The 13993-nt window shown below is 49.9% G+C and overlaps 1 protein-coding gene across 1 annotated transcript in view; it reads right to left on the bottom strand.

The window, feature by feature from the left end:
• SLC6A11 (solute carrier family 6 member 11) overlaps positions 1–13993 on the bottom strand; it is a 125270-nt gene that overhangs the window by 84821 nt on the left and 26456 nt on the right. Inside the window, exon 5 of the mRNA NM_001206903.1 lies at positions 13636–13768. Within this exon, the coding sequence (NP_001193832.1) occupies positions 13636–13768 (133 nt within the window). The remainder of the gene's footprint in view (positions 1–13635; positions 13769–13993) is intronic.

The following is a 13993-nucleotide window of genomic DNA, read 5'->3' as shown; positions in this document are numbered from 1 at the left end:
AACTCTCACATCTGTACCTGACTCCTGGAAAAGCCACAGCTTTGACTATATGGACCCTGATTGGCAAAGTGATTTCTCTGGTTTTTTAATATACTGTCTAGGTTTGTCACAGCTTTCCTTCCAAGGAGCAAGCGTCTTTTAATTTCATGGGTGCAGTCACCATTGGCAGTGATTCTGGAGCCCAAGAAAATAAAATCTGTCACGGCTTCTACTCTTTCCCAATCTATGTGCCATGAAGTGATGGGACTGAATGCCATGATCTTAGTTTTCCAAAGGTGTCTTATAGATAGTATTAAAGTCCAAAATCAGTTGACTTTAAGTAAGAGAGATTGTTCTACTTGATCTGGGTAGGCTGATGCAATCGATGGAAAGGCCTTAATAGCAGAACTGAGGTTTCTCTAATGAGAAACTGTGGTTACTGCCTGTGGTCACTGCCACGGTCTCCTACAGAGAGCTGCAGCCTGCCGTCTGCACGCCAGCCTTGCCCGGCCCACCCTCACAACACCAAGGCTTCGTACGGAATCTCCTGGTTCTGCTGCTCTGGCTGAATGCTGACTGACAGAGGTGGCCACAGGGGTGCAGAGCAGGGGGAGCAGCAGGCCCCCTGGAGGGAGACAAGTACACTGGAGTGACTGCTGCCGCCACAACAGGCCAGCCTCAGCTTAACCGCCCAGCCTGCACTCTGCACAGGCTCATGCCTTCCCTCTCTGCTCCCCCAATGCCTCTTTGGGTCTTTGCCCGTCACTTTTCCCGCCACACCTGCCAGAGCCAGCCCACGTGTCACCTGCCCAGAGCCTCCTGGACACGCTGACCCCATGTCCTGCACCTCCCAGGCAGGCTGTGGTTCAAAGGTTCTAGTGACACCAACACAGTACCCGCCACCTGTCACTGCACCTGTTACACTACACTCGAAAGAAGGGGAAACTGAGGCCAAGAGAAATGGAGTAGCGTGAACGGCCAGTAAGGTTGGTGGTGGCCTGCACTGACCCACACTGCTGGCACGTGGTGGGGCAGGACTCCTGACTCCAAACATGGCCTCATTCCATTCTCCATTGCCAGCTCTGTCTTCAGCTTCTTTGCCCAATTCTTGAAGGCAGGGTACATGGCGAGTAAGTCTTTTATTTTTATTTATTTATCTCATTTTTTACTTTTTTTTTTTTTTCACTATGCCAAGTGGCATGTGGGATCTTAGGTCCCCAAGCAGGGATCAAACCTGTGTCCCCAGCACTGGAAGCACAGAGTCTTAACCACTGGACCACCAGGGAAGTCCCAGCTAGCAATTTTTTATAACTTCCCCTGCAGTGCTCAGCCTGGCACTAAGATTGAAGTAGCACACCACAAATACCTCTGCCCATTTCTGGTTGAATCTGTGGCATCATGCCTGGTCTCACGTGGAGCTCAAAGCTGTCTGGACTCCTCGCCTCTGCCACCTAGGAGGGCAGCTCATTTCCCAGCAACACGGGTGTGCGTGGATGGGCTCTGGCGGGGCTGGGCTCCCCAGGGTGCTCTGGAAGGGTTAACAGCACCCAGTCCCCTCGGGCCCCGCTCTGTGTGCTGAGGGCTTTCTCAGGAGGCGGCCAGCCCTGTAGGACCCCTCCCAGCAGCAACCACTCGGACTTTGGGGGGGCCTTTGTGCTTCAATAAAGACGGTATTACCCAGTCGCAAAGCTTCCCTCCTTTCCAACCCTCCTCGCTGCCAGGGTTCCCGCTAAAGGTGAAGCGCTGTCATTCAAGGCCAAAGAAAGGGCTGAATCAAGACGCTAAACTCTTTTGACTTCATGTGACAATCGACGGCTCTCCCCAGACCAGTGGTGTGAGAGCTCCCAACGCCGCACAAAGGACCCTCGGCAGCGGCTTCGGGTGTCCTCGGGCCCCGGGGCTGGAGGGCAGGAGATCTCCTTGCGGGGCTCTCTGCATGCATCTCATGAACGCTCTAGTTTCCTCTCTGAATGCAGACAGCAGCCGGGCGCTGGGAGAGCCCCACCACCAACACCGTCCCCGCTTGCTTCGGGCTGCAACAAAGGCTACTTGAGGGCCCAGAGACAGCGCTGCCCAGTTCCTTTCCTGGGCCTGTTCTCTTCCCTTTCACACATCTTTCCCTTTCACTCCCCCTGCCCCCTTTGCTGCTGCTTTACGCCTCATTGAATCCATCAGCCACTTTACAGGGTGCTCCTGAAGAATAAATTTTCTGTGTGGGGCTCCTGATGGCTCCCCTGCTGGCAGCTCCGGCCTGCCTTGGTGGTAGTGGGGTGGAGGGGGCGGGGAAAGGCACACATTCAAGGAGGAGCTACTGATACCCACCCCCCAGCCTGCATCTCCATCTGGCAGGTCAGGGGTAAGCTGGCTGGAGCAGGCACCCTCACCTGCCAAGGGGCCCCACCCTGCTCCTCCCCGATCCTGGAGGCATCTGTTCCCCCAGGATCTTAGCACAAGCAGCTTAAGCCCTGTGAGCCTCTGTCTTCTCATCTGTAAAATGGGGATATCAACTGTACCATTCTCATCTGTGTGTGTGTTGGTCATTCAGTCGTGTCTGACTCTTTGTGACTCCATGGACTGTAGCCCTTCAGGCTCCTCTGTCCACGGAATTCTCCAGGCAAGAATACTTGAGTGGGTTGCCATTTCCTTCCCCAGGGACCAAACCCAGGTCTCCCACATTGCAGGCAGATTCTTTACCGTCTGAGTCACCAGGGAATGCTCAGTGGTTAATGTAGCAAGGGCCTTGGAACAAGGCCCAGATCAAAGTGCCACTTAAGCATCTTCTTTACCATTAGCATCATGCAGAGGAGGCAGGCTGTTTAAGAGTCGTTGTACAGGGCTTCCCTGGTGGGCCAGTGGTTGAGTCCACCTTGCAACACAGGGGATAATGGTTTGATCCCTGGTCTGGGAAGATCCCACATGCTGTGGCGCAACTAAGCCCCTGCAGCACAACTACTGAGCCAACGCACTGCAACTACTGAGGCCCAGACACCCCAGATCCCGTGCTCTGCAACAAGAATTTCTGTTGTTGTTTAGTCGCTAAGTCAGGTCTGACTCTTTGCAACCCCAGGGGTTGTAGCCCACCAAGCTTCTGTGTGCAACAAGAGGAGCCACTACAATGAGAAGTTGGCATGACACAATGAAACGGTAGACCCGCTCACTGCAAGGAGAGAAAGCCCACACACAGCAACCAAGACCCAGCAGAGCCAAATTAAATAAATACATGAAATTAAAAGAAAAAAAAAGAGTCTTTGTACAGATGTAACAAACAGAAACAGACTCACAGATACAGGAAACAAACTAGCGGTGACCGGTGACCGGTAGGAAGACAGGTGAAGGGAACTAAGAGGTACAAACTACTAGGTATAAAATAAATAAGTTACAAGGATGTGAGTACAGCATAGGAAGTGGAGCCAATGTTTCAAAATAACTCCATCTGGAGTTTAATCTATAAAAGTACTGAACCACTACCGTTGTACACCTGAAACTAATATTGTAAGTCAACTACACTTTAATAAATGGAAAAAAAAAAAAAAAAAAGAGTCCTTGTACCACCTCCAACTCCTCTACTTGTTGGTGAATGAAGGAAGGAAAAGAAAAAAAAATCAATTGAAGGCTATTTGCAGCTGTTTCTGTGTGAGTGTGTCTGTCTGTGTGTGTGTTTTCTTTTCTCCTGCCTTGGTGTCCTGGAGCTCTGAAAAGGATAAAAACAGTGGCCTAAAGCAGTGAAAAGGCAGGATTCTTCTTAAAATCCCAGCTAATCCTGCAGCTTCCTTTAAAGTGGCAGCAGGAGGAGAGGGGAGGGGCCCAGAACTGTTTTTGCAGCACCCTCCCCTCCCAACCACTGCTCCTGGAGACCAGGAAACAAGGGGGAAAAATCCATAAATCATCCTCCAGAGGAGGACAGAAGGAGGAACGCTCAGGGAGACACAGCAGAGAACAGGAGCCAGCCCAGGGGGTGTGAGGGCAGCAGGAGAGGGCACCTGACTATCTGGTGGGCAGGGAGGGCTGCCTGCAGAGGGCAAAGCATCCAGGCAAGAGCTGGGACAGTCACCCCATTCAAAAGTCAAAAAAGAGGGCTTCCCTGGTGGTCCAGTGGTTAAGAATCCACCTTGCAATGCAGGGGACACCAGTTCGATCCCTGGTCCAGGAAGATCCCACATGCTGTGGGACAACGAAGCCCATAAGCCACAACCACTGAGTCCACGTGCAGCAACTGCTGAAGCCCATGTGCTCTAGAGCCTGGGTTCCACAGCAAGAGAAGGCACCAGAGTGAGAAGTCTGCGCCCTGCAACTAGAGTGTAGCCCATGCTCTCTGCAACGAGAGAAAGTCCATGAGCAGCAATGAAGACCCAGCACAGCCACAGATACATTTTTTAAAAAGGTCAAAAAAGAGAAAGATCTCAAACTCCGGTGCACCATCAGGTCCTGCAGAACGAGGATGCCACACCGGAAGGTGTCTCCGATTGGACCACCTCTCTCTGTGCACTGCACCTCCACCCTGGACACCCACTAACTGGGTTCCCTAACCTCTCCGTTCTGCACCCCACCCCGCCACCCATTCACAATGAGTAGCCAGAGCCAGTTTTTAAGGATGAAAGTCAGATCATGTCACCCTTGCTTAAAATCTTCCAGTGGTTCTCCACTACCCTTAAAATAAAACCCCCGACCACTCAGCACAGCTACAAGGTCTGAGCCCTGCCCTATCACATGCCACCATCCACTCCACCTGGCCCCAGTTCTATGTCACCTTTCCAATTCACCAGGTCCTTCCCTCACTTGAGAATTTCATCTGTGCTGCTCACCTGGACACTCCCTTCCCATCTTTGACATCACAGATGGGGGCCCCACTCAGTAATGCTTTCCTTTACCCCCCTCACCCCAAGGAGATCTCCTGCCTTCATTCTGCCCACAATATTCCTATAACTGTTCATTCTTCATCTGACAATCAGCTTCATAGTCTGAAGAGCCCCCCAGTCTCATACCTGGCACACAGCAGGTGAGCAATAAGGCACCTAGTGGATTAATAAAAGTCAATGAGTAACACTCACTGCTAGTGAGCATTTAGATACAAAAACCCAGCACATTTGGGAGCTGGAAAGGCTGGGGTGAGATTTTTAAGGATCCTTTGGAAAAGCTCTCCATCCCAAATCATCACTGTAACTTTTCAGTATCTCAAATGGTCCATGCTTCGGGTGACAACAATTTTGATGTTCGTTTCTTTTTGTGTGGCAAACAGTTTTCATGAATTAGTTTAACAGATTAGAGATCCAGGAACTTTTTCTGTGAAGGGCCAGATAGTGCATACTTGAGGCTTTGTGGGTCCACACACTCTGTTGCAGTTACTCAGCTCTGCCATTGTACCAGCACAAAAGAATTTGACGGCAACGCAGAAAGATGGATGTGGCTGTGCTCCAACAAAACCTTATTTACAAAAGCAGGTCATGGGTCAGATTCTGTGAAAGGCCAATGCTGACTGATCCGTGGGTCAGGCTAAGGCCTAGCAAAGCCACACGGGAAGGGCACATAGTAAAGACGAGTCTTTTCAGTCTTCGGCAAGCATGCAGAGCCGGTACTAGGATCACCCTACTCTAATGTTTCCATGCTGTAGTGCGACAACACAGAATAAAGACAAGAACACCTGGAATTCATTTTAAATTATTGTTTTGTAGAGCATAAAGGGTTTCGGTTGTGTCATTTCGCATGTCAGCAACGGGCTTCCCTGATAGCTCAGTTGGTAAAGAATCCTCCTGCAATGTGGGAGACCTGGGTTCGATCCCTGGGTTGGGACGATCCCCTGGAAAAGGGAAAGGCTACCCACTCCAGTGTTCTGGCCTGGAGAATTCCGTGGACTGTATAGTCCGTGGGGCTGCAAAGAGTCAGACAAGCCTGAGTGACTTTCACTTTCAATATGTTTGTGCAAATGGGAAGTTCTAAGAGCAATTTTCTCTCTGGAGGACCTGGGGAGCTATTGTTAAATGTCTAGGTGGGTGGGTGAATGGACGGATGAACAACAAAAAAGGAGAAGACAGGTTGTTTTCTAGGGTGATAATAAGGTAAACTTGGTTAATACTTAGATGAGATGTTAGAGGAGAAGTTGTGCAAATGAGTTAGTGGCTTCAGGCCTATGAGACCATAGAGAGGACCTGTTGGCAGGGATGGGCAAGATGAATCTGGTTGACAAAAAACGAGTAAAAAGCAAAGCCTTTTCAACAAATGGACATTCATATGCAGAAATGAATCGAGACACACACCTTACACCGTTTACAAAAATTTACTCAAATGGGTCAGAGATCTAAATGCAAAACACACAACTATAACAAAGTCATCTTGGGAAAACCTGGACTTTACATATGGCAAAGGCTTTTAGATAAAATATAACACCAAAAGCACACTCTGGGAAGGAGCTAGTTGACAGGTTGGACCCCATTAAATTAAAAATTTCTGTTACGCAAAAGACAATGTCAAAAGTATGTGAAAGCAAGCCACAGACAAGGAGAATATATTTGCAAAAGACACATCTGATAAAGTACTGTTATCCAAAATGCACAAAGAGCTCTTAAAGCTCAACAATAAGAAAACAACCAATTACGAAATGGGTCAAAAACCTCAATGGACATCTCACCAAAGAGAAATACAGATAGTAAATAAGCATATGGAAAGATGCTCCACACCACCTGTGATCAGGGAAATGCAAGTTACTATAATCAGGAGATACCACTACATAGCTATTGTTGTTGTCTAGTTGCTGAGTTGTGTCCGACTCTTTGTGACCCCATGGACTGTAGCCCGCCAGGCTCCTCTGTCCATGGGATTTCCCAGGCAAGAATACTGGAGTGGGTTGCCTTTTCCTTTTCCAGGCAGTCTTCCTGAATCAGGGATCAAACCCGAGTGTCCTGCTTGGCAGGTGGATTCTTTACCACAGAGCCACCAGGGAGGCCCCACATACCAGTCAGGATGTAGGACAGCTCAAATCCAAAACACTGATGATACCAAATGCTGGCAAGGATGCAGAGCAACAGGGACTCTCTTACACTGAAGGTGGGAATGTAAGATGGTACAGCCACTGTGGAAGATAGTCCCATAGTTTCATATAAAATTAAACATACTCTTACCATAAGAACCAGCAGTCAAGCTCCTTGGTATTTATCCAAAGAGTTGAAAACCTAAGCCCATACAAATGCTTACACACAAATGTTCATAGCAGCTTTATTCCTAGTTGTCAAACGTGGAAGTACCCAAGACGTCCATCCACAGGTGAATGTGGTACACATCCAGACAACGGGACATTATTAGTCAGTGATAAAAAGACATGAGCTACCAAGACTCAAAAAGACATGGAGGAAACTTAAACGCACCTTGCTAAGTGAAAGAAGTCAATCTTAAAAAAAGCTACAAACAGTATCATTCCAATGATATGGCATTCTGGAAAAGTCAGAAGTATGGAGACAGCTAAAAGATTGGGTTTTGGTGGTTGCCAGGGATGGGGAAAGTGGGAGGAGATGTACAGGAAGTGCACAGATTTTTAGGGTGGTAGAACTACTTTATATGAGACTTTAATATTGGATCCATGTCATTATACATTATGAAAGTGAAAGTGTTAATCGCTCAGTCGTGTACAACTCTTTGCAATCCCACGGACTGTATCCTGCTAGGCTCCTCTGTCCATGGAATTCTCCAGGCAAGAATACTGGAGTTGGTAGCCATTCCCTTCTCCAGGGGATCTTCCCCACCCAGGGATCAAACCAGGTCCTCCTGCACTGCGTAGATTCTTTACTATCTGGCCCACGAGTGATTTAGGCATTAAGTGTTATGTGTGTGCTTGGTTGCTCAGTCGTGTGTGACATTTCACGACCCCATGGACTGTAGCCCACCAGGATCACACATTTGCCCAAATTCACAGACTGTACAACACCAAAAGTGAGCCCTAATATAAATTATAGACTTTGGGAGGATATGATATGTCTATGTAGGCTCATCAGTTTTAACCAATGTACCACTCTGGTGGGGGTTGTTGATAATGGGGGAGGTAACACAGTGTGGGGGCAGGGAGTAGATGAGAAATCCCCGTACTTTCTGCTTCACTCTGCTGTGAACGTAAAACTGCTCTAAAAAGAGAAAATCTCCAAAAGCAAAACAAAAAATCAAGAACACAGGAAAATCACAAAGCTGTCTCCGTGTCTTAGCCACTTGATTTCAATTATCCAGACTGAAAATGTTTATCATCCAGAAGATGACAACTTATTAACAGCTTGGAAGTTTTTTCCTAAAGAAACCAAGTGTTTCAGAATCCTATATTTACTAATTTACAATTGAGAAGTGTTCTTATTTATTTTGTTAATCCAGACTTCTGGGAATTTTCAATACCGTCTAGAGAGAGGGGATGAATAACTGTGTGGAACTAAAACCGGGACAAGAAAATAAATGGCTTTCTAAGCCCTTGCCACACGCTCAGAAATTGGATCTACATGTTGTCTTTGAAGCTGGACATGAGCCCCCAGCTGGAGGTATCAGAACAGATGAGGACCAGGCTTAGGGAAAGCAGAGAGACCCAGAACTGAATTCCAGCTCTGCTCCTTCCAAGCGGGATAGCGTCAGGCAAATTCCGCGACCTCTCGGGGCCTCCACTTCCTTACTTGTACAGTAGGGTTTGGACTTAAACCCTCCCAGCTCAGACAAGCTGTATTCTAACATTCCAGAGCTGGGTCTCTGCCATTAGAATCCCCTTGTTCACAGGACCTGATTCTCTAGCTCTACTGCTTAATGTGAGCACTACTACACAGAATCCTAACTGCTCCTCTGTCGCTGCCCCCCACACCCAGTGTGGACTGCACACTCTGCGGGGGCAAGACTGTCCACCGTTGTCCCGGGTGCATCCTGGCACCTCGCAGGGAGCCCCCGCACAGGCGGGATTCACCCTTTCCACAAAAGTCTACCAAGCAGCAGTCGTGTGCCACTGGCTCTGCAATGAAGCTGGAACTCGGAGACCATCTCTCCAGCCACAGCAGCCTCTTCTGAGTGTCCAGGTTGCTCACTCAGACCCTGGGAGACCCTGAATGTGGGTCTGTGATGTCAGAAGGATGGAAAGTGCTGAGGAAGGTACAGAAGATGGAGCTGAAGGTCACATGCAGCGATTATCCTTCGTGGGGTGGGGGACACCGATGCCAACACAGCCTCAGGGCCCACATACCGCCCCGCAGACCAACGGAGAGCACTGTCACACCTCCACCTGCAGCCTTGCCACAGCCTCATCTGGGATCTACTTATTTGTGAAGTGAAAAGACAAAGTGTTAGTCTATCAGCTGTGTCTGACTCTTTGTGACCCCATGGACTGTACCCCACTAGGCTCCTCTGTGCATGGGGTTCTCCAGGGAAGAATACTGGAGTGGGTTGCCATGCCCTCCTCCAGGGGATCTTCCTGATCCAGGGATTGAACCCGGGTCTCCTGCATTGCAGGCAGATTCTTTACCATCTGGGCCACCAGGGAAACTCTGATCCCAAATCCACACTTACAGAAGCACCTGCCAAGAGGCTGAGCCTACAGTATCTGCATCCACTCCTGAGCAAGGGTTGTGGTCTCAACTGAGTTAAAGTTGGGGTTACAGTTTTTGCCTTGGAGATGGGATGAAGCCAGGAACTTTTCCTCAACTTGATGAAATTTCTCCTGAGGCCCAGGTATGGATAGAGGGCTGGAACTTGGGGTGAAGAGGAAATGCCAGCTCGGGCATGGCCTGGACAATAGCAGGAAGATGGAGTCCCTTCCGCTTCCTTGAACTGACCCCCGAGGATGACTCTGGCCAGAGTCCTGCAAGCAGGTGGCAGGGGCAACCTCTGCCCACTCATGAAGATTCAAATGACCTGTGTTTATTTTTAACTGCTTTTATATAAAATCTGAAAAGCCTTTGGACACTGGGCTCACATCCAAGGTGAGGTGAATAATAAACAGTAAAAAAATAAAATAAATAAATAAAAGCATCAGACCCTAGAGCCCACATGCTGATCTGGGGTCTCCTAGTCTCAAACTGTCAGATGTGACCTCCAGAACCCTGTCATTGATAAGCAGCCAGGGAAGTCCCTCATGCTGGGAAGGAAAGACAAAGGGCAGGAGGAGAAGTGGGTGACAGAGGATGAGATGGTTGGATGGCATCACCGACTTGATGGACATGAGTGTGAGTAAGCTGTGGGAGATGGTGATGGACAGGGAAGCCTGGCGTGCTGCAGTCCATGGGGTCACAAAGAGTCGGACACGACTGAGCAACTGAACAAAAACGGAGCTGGGCCACCAGAGCAGGTCCTAACCTGACACTTACTCACCATGTGACTGTGAACAAGTCCCTTCTGCTCTCTGAACCTCAGTTTCCTCATCCATAAAATATGGGTGTGGATGGACCAGATAGTCTCCAAGGAGCTTTGCAGGTCCTGAAACCCACATCTCATCCTGGACACTCACCCTGGTCTTGGGCATTGGACATGGAGAGGAGCCCATGAAGCCCAGTCTTAAAGAAAGGACTTAACTGCTCATGTGACTTCAACATTTCCCTTAATAGGACCATTTAGCTGCATCCAACAGTCACGGAGCACCTACTATGTGCTCTTAACAGCCTCTTCATAAGCCACCTGTAAGGAAACTGTCACTGTCCTCAGGTCACACGTGACAGGATTGATGGTGCACTCACCCAGAGGCCTGGGCTATGCAGTCACCAAGGTGCAGGGTCAATCCCAGCCCCTCCCCCCTCCCCACTTGAGTGTCCTTGTGGGCTTATATAACCCCACAAATCCTCAGTTTCCTCGTCTGTACAGTGGAGATAATGCCGGCCCCTCTGTCTAATAAAGTTGTTTCAAGCTCTGAATGGAATGGGCTTTTGAAGCACTCAGTAACCATCATCCTGCCTCCCCCAAACCTCTTCTGAAGTCTCTCAGCATGTAGCCTGCTGGTCCTTCCTTGATACTGGGTCCCTGCCTTAGGATTCTCCGACACACAGGCTTGATGGTTCCGCCAGTGGTAAGCGGTCCTGTCTTGGGACTGAGCTTCCTCCCACCATGGCCCATGCCCAGGCCCAAGAGCCCAAGGTCACACAAGCCCACACATGTGCACACATCAAAACCTCATCTGCACTGTCCTCGCCACAGCCTTGAACAACCGCCACCCAGCCAGGCCCCACTGGCCCTGCACAAACACCCGAAAAGCTGGTCATCGTAGTAGAAGCAACAAGAGCACCAAGCATGACAGCTCTCCTCCCTGTTTCAGATGGTTCACGAAGCACTGTCACACAGGTCATCTGCGGAGGGTAGAGGCTGTTTTTTTTCATCTTAGATACCCACTGAATAATGCCAGGTATCAAGCAGATACTCGGAAACTATTTCTTGGATGAATAAGTTTGACAACAAGATTTTTAAAAATCACCATCTGCTTCTCACACTACGATCAGGTCTCCATTCTGCTAAGCGTTAAAATGTGCAGCCATGCATTTCAGTCTTGCAACCACCCCGTGAGACGAGCTCACTTATCAATCCCTGTTTGGCCAAAGAGGAAACAGGCTCAGAGAAGGTAAGTGATTCACCCCAGGTCTCAGTCAGTGAGAGACAGACCTAGGATGTGGACCCTGGTTTTAGACCCTGGTTCTCACCTCCTGCACTCTGTCTCCTCTTTTTTAGCCAAAAAAGGCAGTGGCTGGGGTTGGGGGGGAAGGGAGTGGTGCATGGGAGCAGGATGCATGTAGTCTAAAATAGTAGACTGATAATACAATGATTTTTATATTTTGGAAAAACAGAAAAAAACTCTTATTGTCTTTAAGACACAAACCAGTGGAAGCAAAGATCGGCAAAATCATCTCGTCTGAAGGGACACGAGAGTCTCTGTCCTACTTTCTGGTCCCTGAGGCACATTCATGATTACTTTCTAGTACGTCCTCAGCCTCCTGATAGCTCATAACATGAGGCTTGTTGACGTCTCTTCTGTGTTCGTCTAAGTCCTCTCACTCAGGTCTGCCCACCTCCCACATTTTAGCAGTGGGTTCTTCATCCCACCTACCACCCTGGGAGCTGAGGGGACCATCTTTTGCAAAAGATCCCAGAGTCATTCTTACTTCCTCAGAGGTTTTGTCTTCATGCATTGCCTCCACCAATGACTTAAGAGTAAAGCTTACGAGCAACTGCCTACCAGAAGCCGGCAGTCAGGGACTATGACACAGTCAGGGTGACACAGGCATTTAAAAAAAGCCCTATCTTCCTTTTTCCCACAAATGAGGAAGCCAATGGTGGCTCAGACGGTAAAGAATCTGCCTGCAGTATGGGACACCTGGGTTTGATCCCTGGGTCGGGAAGATCCTCTGGAGAAGGGAATGACTACCTACTCCAGTATTCTTGCCTGGAGAATTCTATGGACAGAAGAGCCTGGTGGACTATAACCTATGGGTTCACACAGAGTCAGACATGAGTGAGCAACTAATGCTGTTCATGGCATTGACACTCAGCCACAGGACTGTGGACTGTGGCCAACCGAGTACCCATAGAAGCAGGTGGCTGCTGCTCAGCTCAGCCCAAGGCTGCCAGGCAGATACACAAGCCCAGTGGTGCCCAGTCTTCCAACTTTCCAAGGGACAATGGAATCGTGTTTTCATATATTTCAAATGAAATTACCTGGTTTCTACATCTTGGTAACGATTTCTCCTCCCCTTCTTCTTTTTTTTTTTTTTAATAACATACACGAGTGGGCTGGACTTGGCCATGAGCTGCACCTGTGACCCTGGTGGCACACACGGCTGCAGTCATCAGACATCCCTCTGCTCCCCTCGCGCCTAAGCCTCCCTGGCAGCTGGTGAGGCCATGTCTCAGGCTCTGGCCAGCGGGTTGGGAGTGGAAGAGCCACTGTGACTTTCGGGCCAGGGCAGCTCAGAGCTTGCTGTCTGCTCCCATCTTTCTTCTCCTATGGTCCCGGGTGGCTCAGCCGTAAAGAAACCACCTGCAATGCAGGAGATGCGGGTTTGATCCCTGGGTCAGGAAGATGCCCTGGAAAAGGGAATAGTAACCTACTCCAGTATTCTTGCCTGGGAAATCCTACAGACAGAGGAGCCTGGTGGGCTACATCCATGGAGTCGCAAAGGGTCAGATACGACTGATCGACTAGAAAACAAACAAACAACAACGAGGCACTGGAGGCCACATGGTACAGACAGCACCGACGGGTGGAGGCGGCTGCCCTGGCCCTCACGGACCGCAGGCGGGTGAGATCTCCAGGTCCATTGGTGGAGACAGCCCGTGCTGCCTGCCGAGCACACGCCTGGAGCCCAGGTTCTCATCACAGAATCCCCCATGGTTGTAGTTCAGCCCTCCCTGGTGTCTAGAGCACTTCAACTCTCCTTTCTGTATATGACTCTCAACCCAGGAAGAAAGCAGGATGAGGCTCTGCTATTTCACAGGTGAGCAAACCAAGGTGCAGAAGGGGGACGGTGAGCAACCTCGAGGTGTGTGGCAAACAGCTGGTGGACAGGGGATTTCAACTCTGGACTCCAGAGCGCTGCACAGTGCTCCTCCTAGCTCCCAATTCAGGAGCTGGCCTTCGTACTGTGATGCCCCTGGCGCTCTCTGGGTCCCTGTGAGCTTGTACGAGGACCACTCGCCCCCTCCCCTCCTGCAGCGAGCTGAAGATCCATCTCTTACCTTTCCCGTGGACTTGGTGCCCTTCCAGATGCAGAAGTAACAGATGGTCCAGGCCGCCAGCAGACACAAGGCCAGCTCCCAGCGAAGGTCCCCAATGTGCTCGATCCCATCCGAGATGGCCAGGACCCGGCGCCTGCGGAACGGAGGGCCCAGAGTCATGGGGGATGGAGATAGCCCACGCGGACCCCGCTGTGGGCAGGGGCTAGTGCTGTAGAAGCGGCAGGTCACTCAGCCATGCGCCCACCGTTCACCAAGCGTCTTCTCTGGGTCATCCCAGGGCCGGTGTGGGGGTCTCAGAAAGGAATGAGACCCAGCCCCAGCCATCCTGGATTCACCCTGAGGGGGGAAGGGGACCGGC

Source organism: Bos taurus, chromosome 22 (genome assembly GCF_002263795.3).
Source record: "Bos taurus isolate L1 Dominette 01449 registration number 42190680 breed Hereford chromosome 22, ARS-UCD2.0, whole genome shotgun sequence".
In the NCBI taxonomy this organism is placed as follows: Eukaryota; Metazoa; Chordata; class Mammalia; order Artiodactyla; family Bovidae; genus Bos; species Bos taurus.
This window is presented reverse-complemented; position numbering and strand designations above follow the sequence as displayed.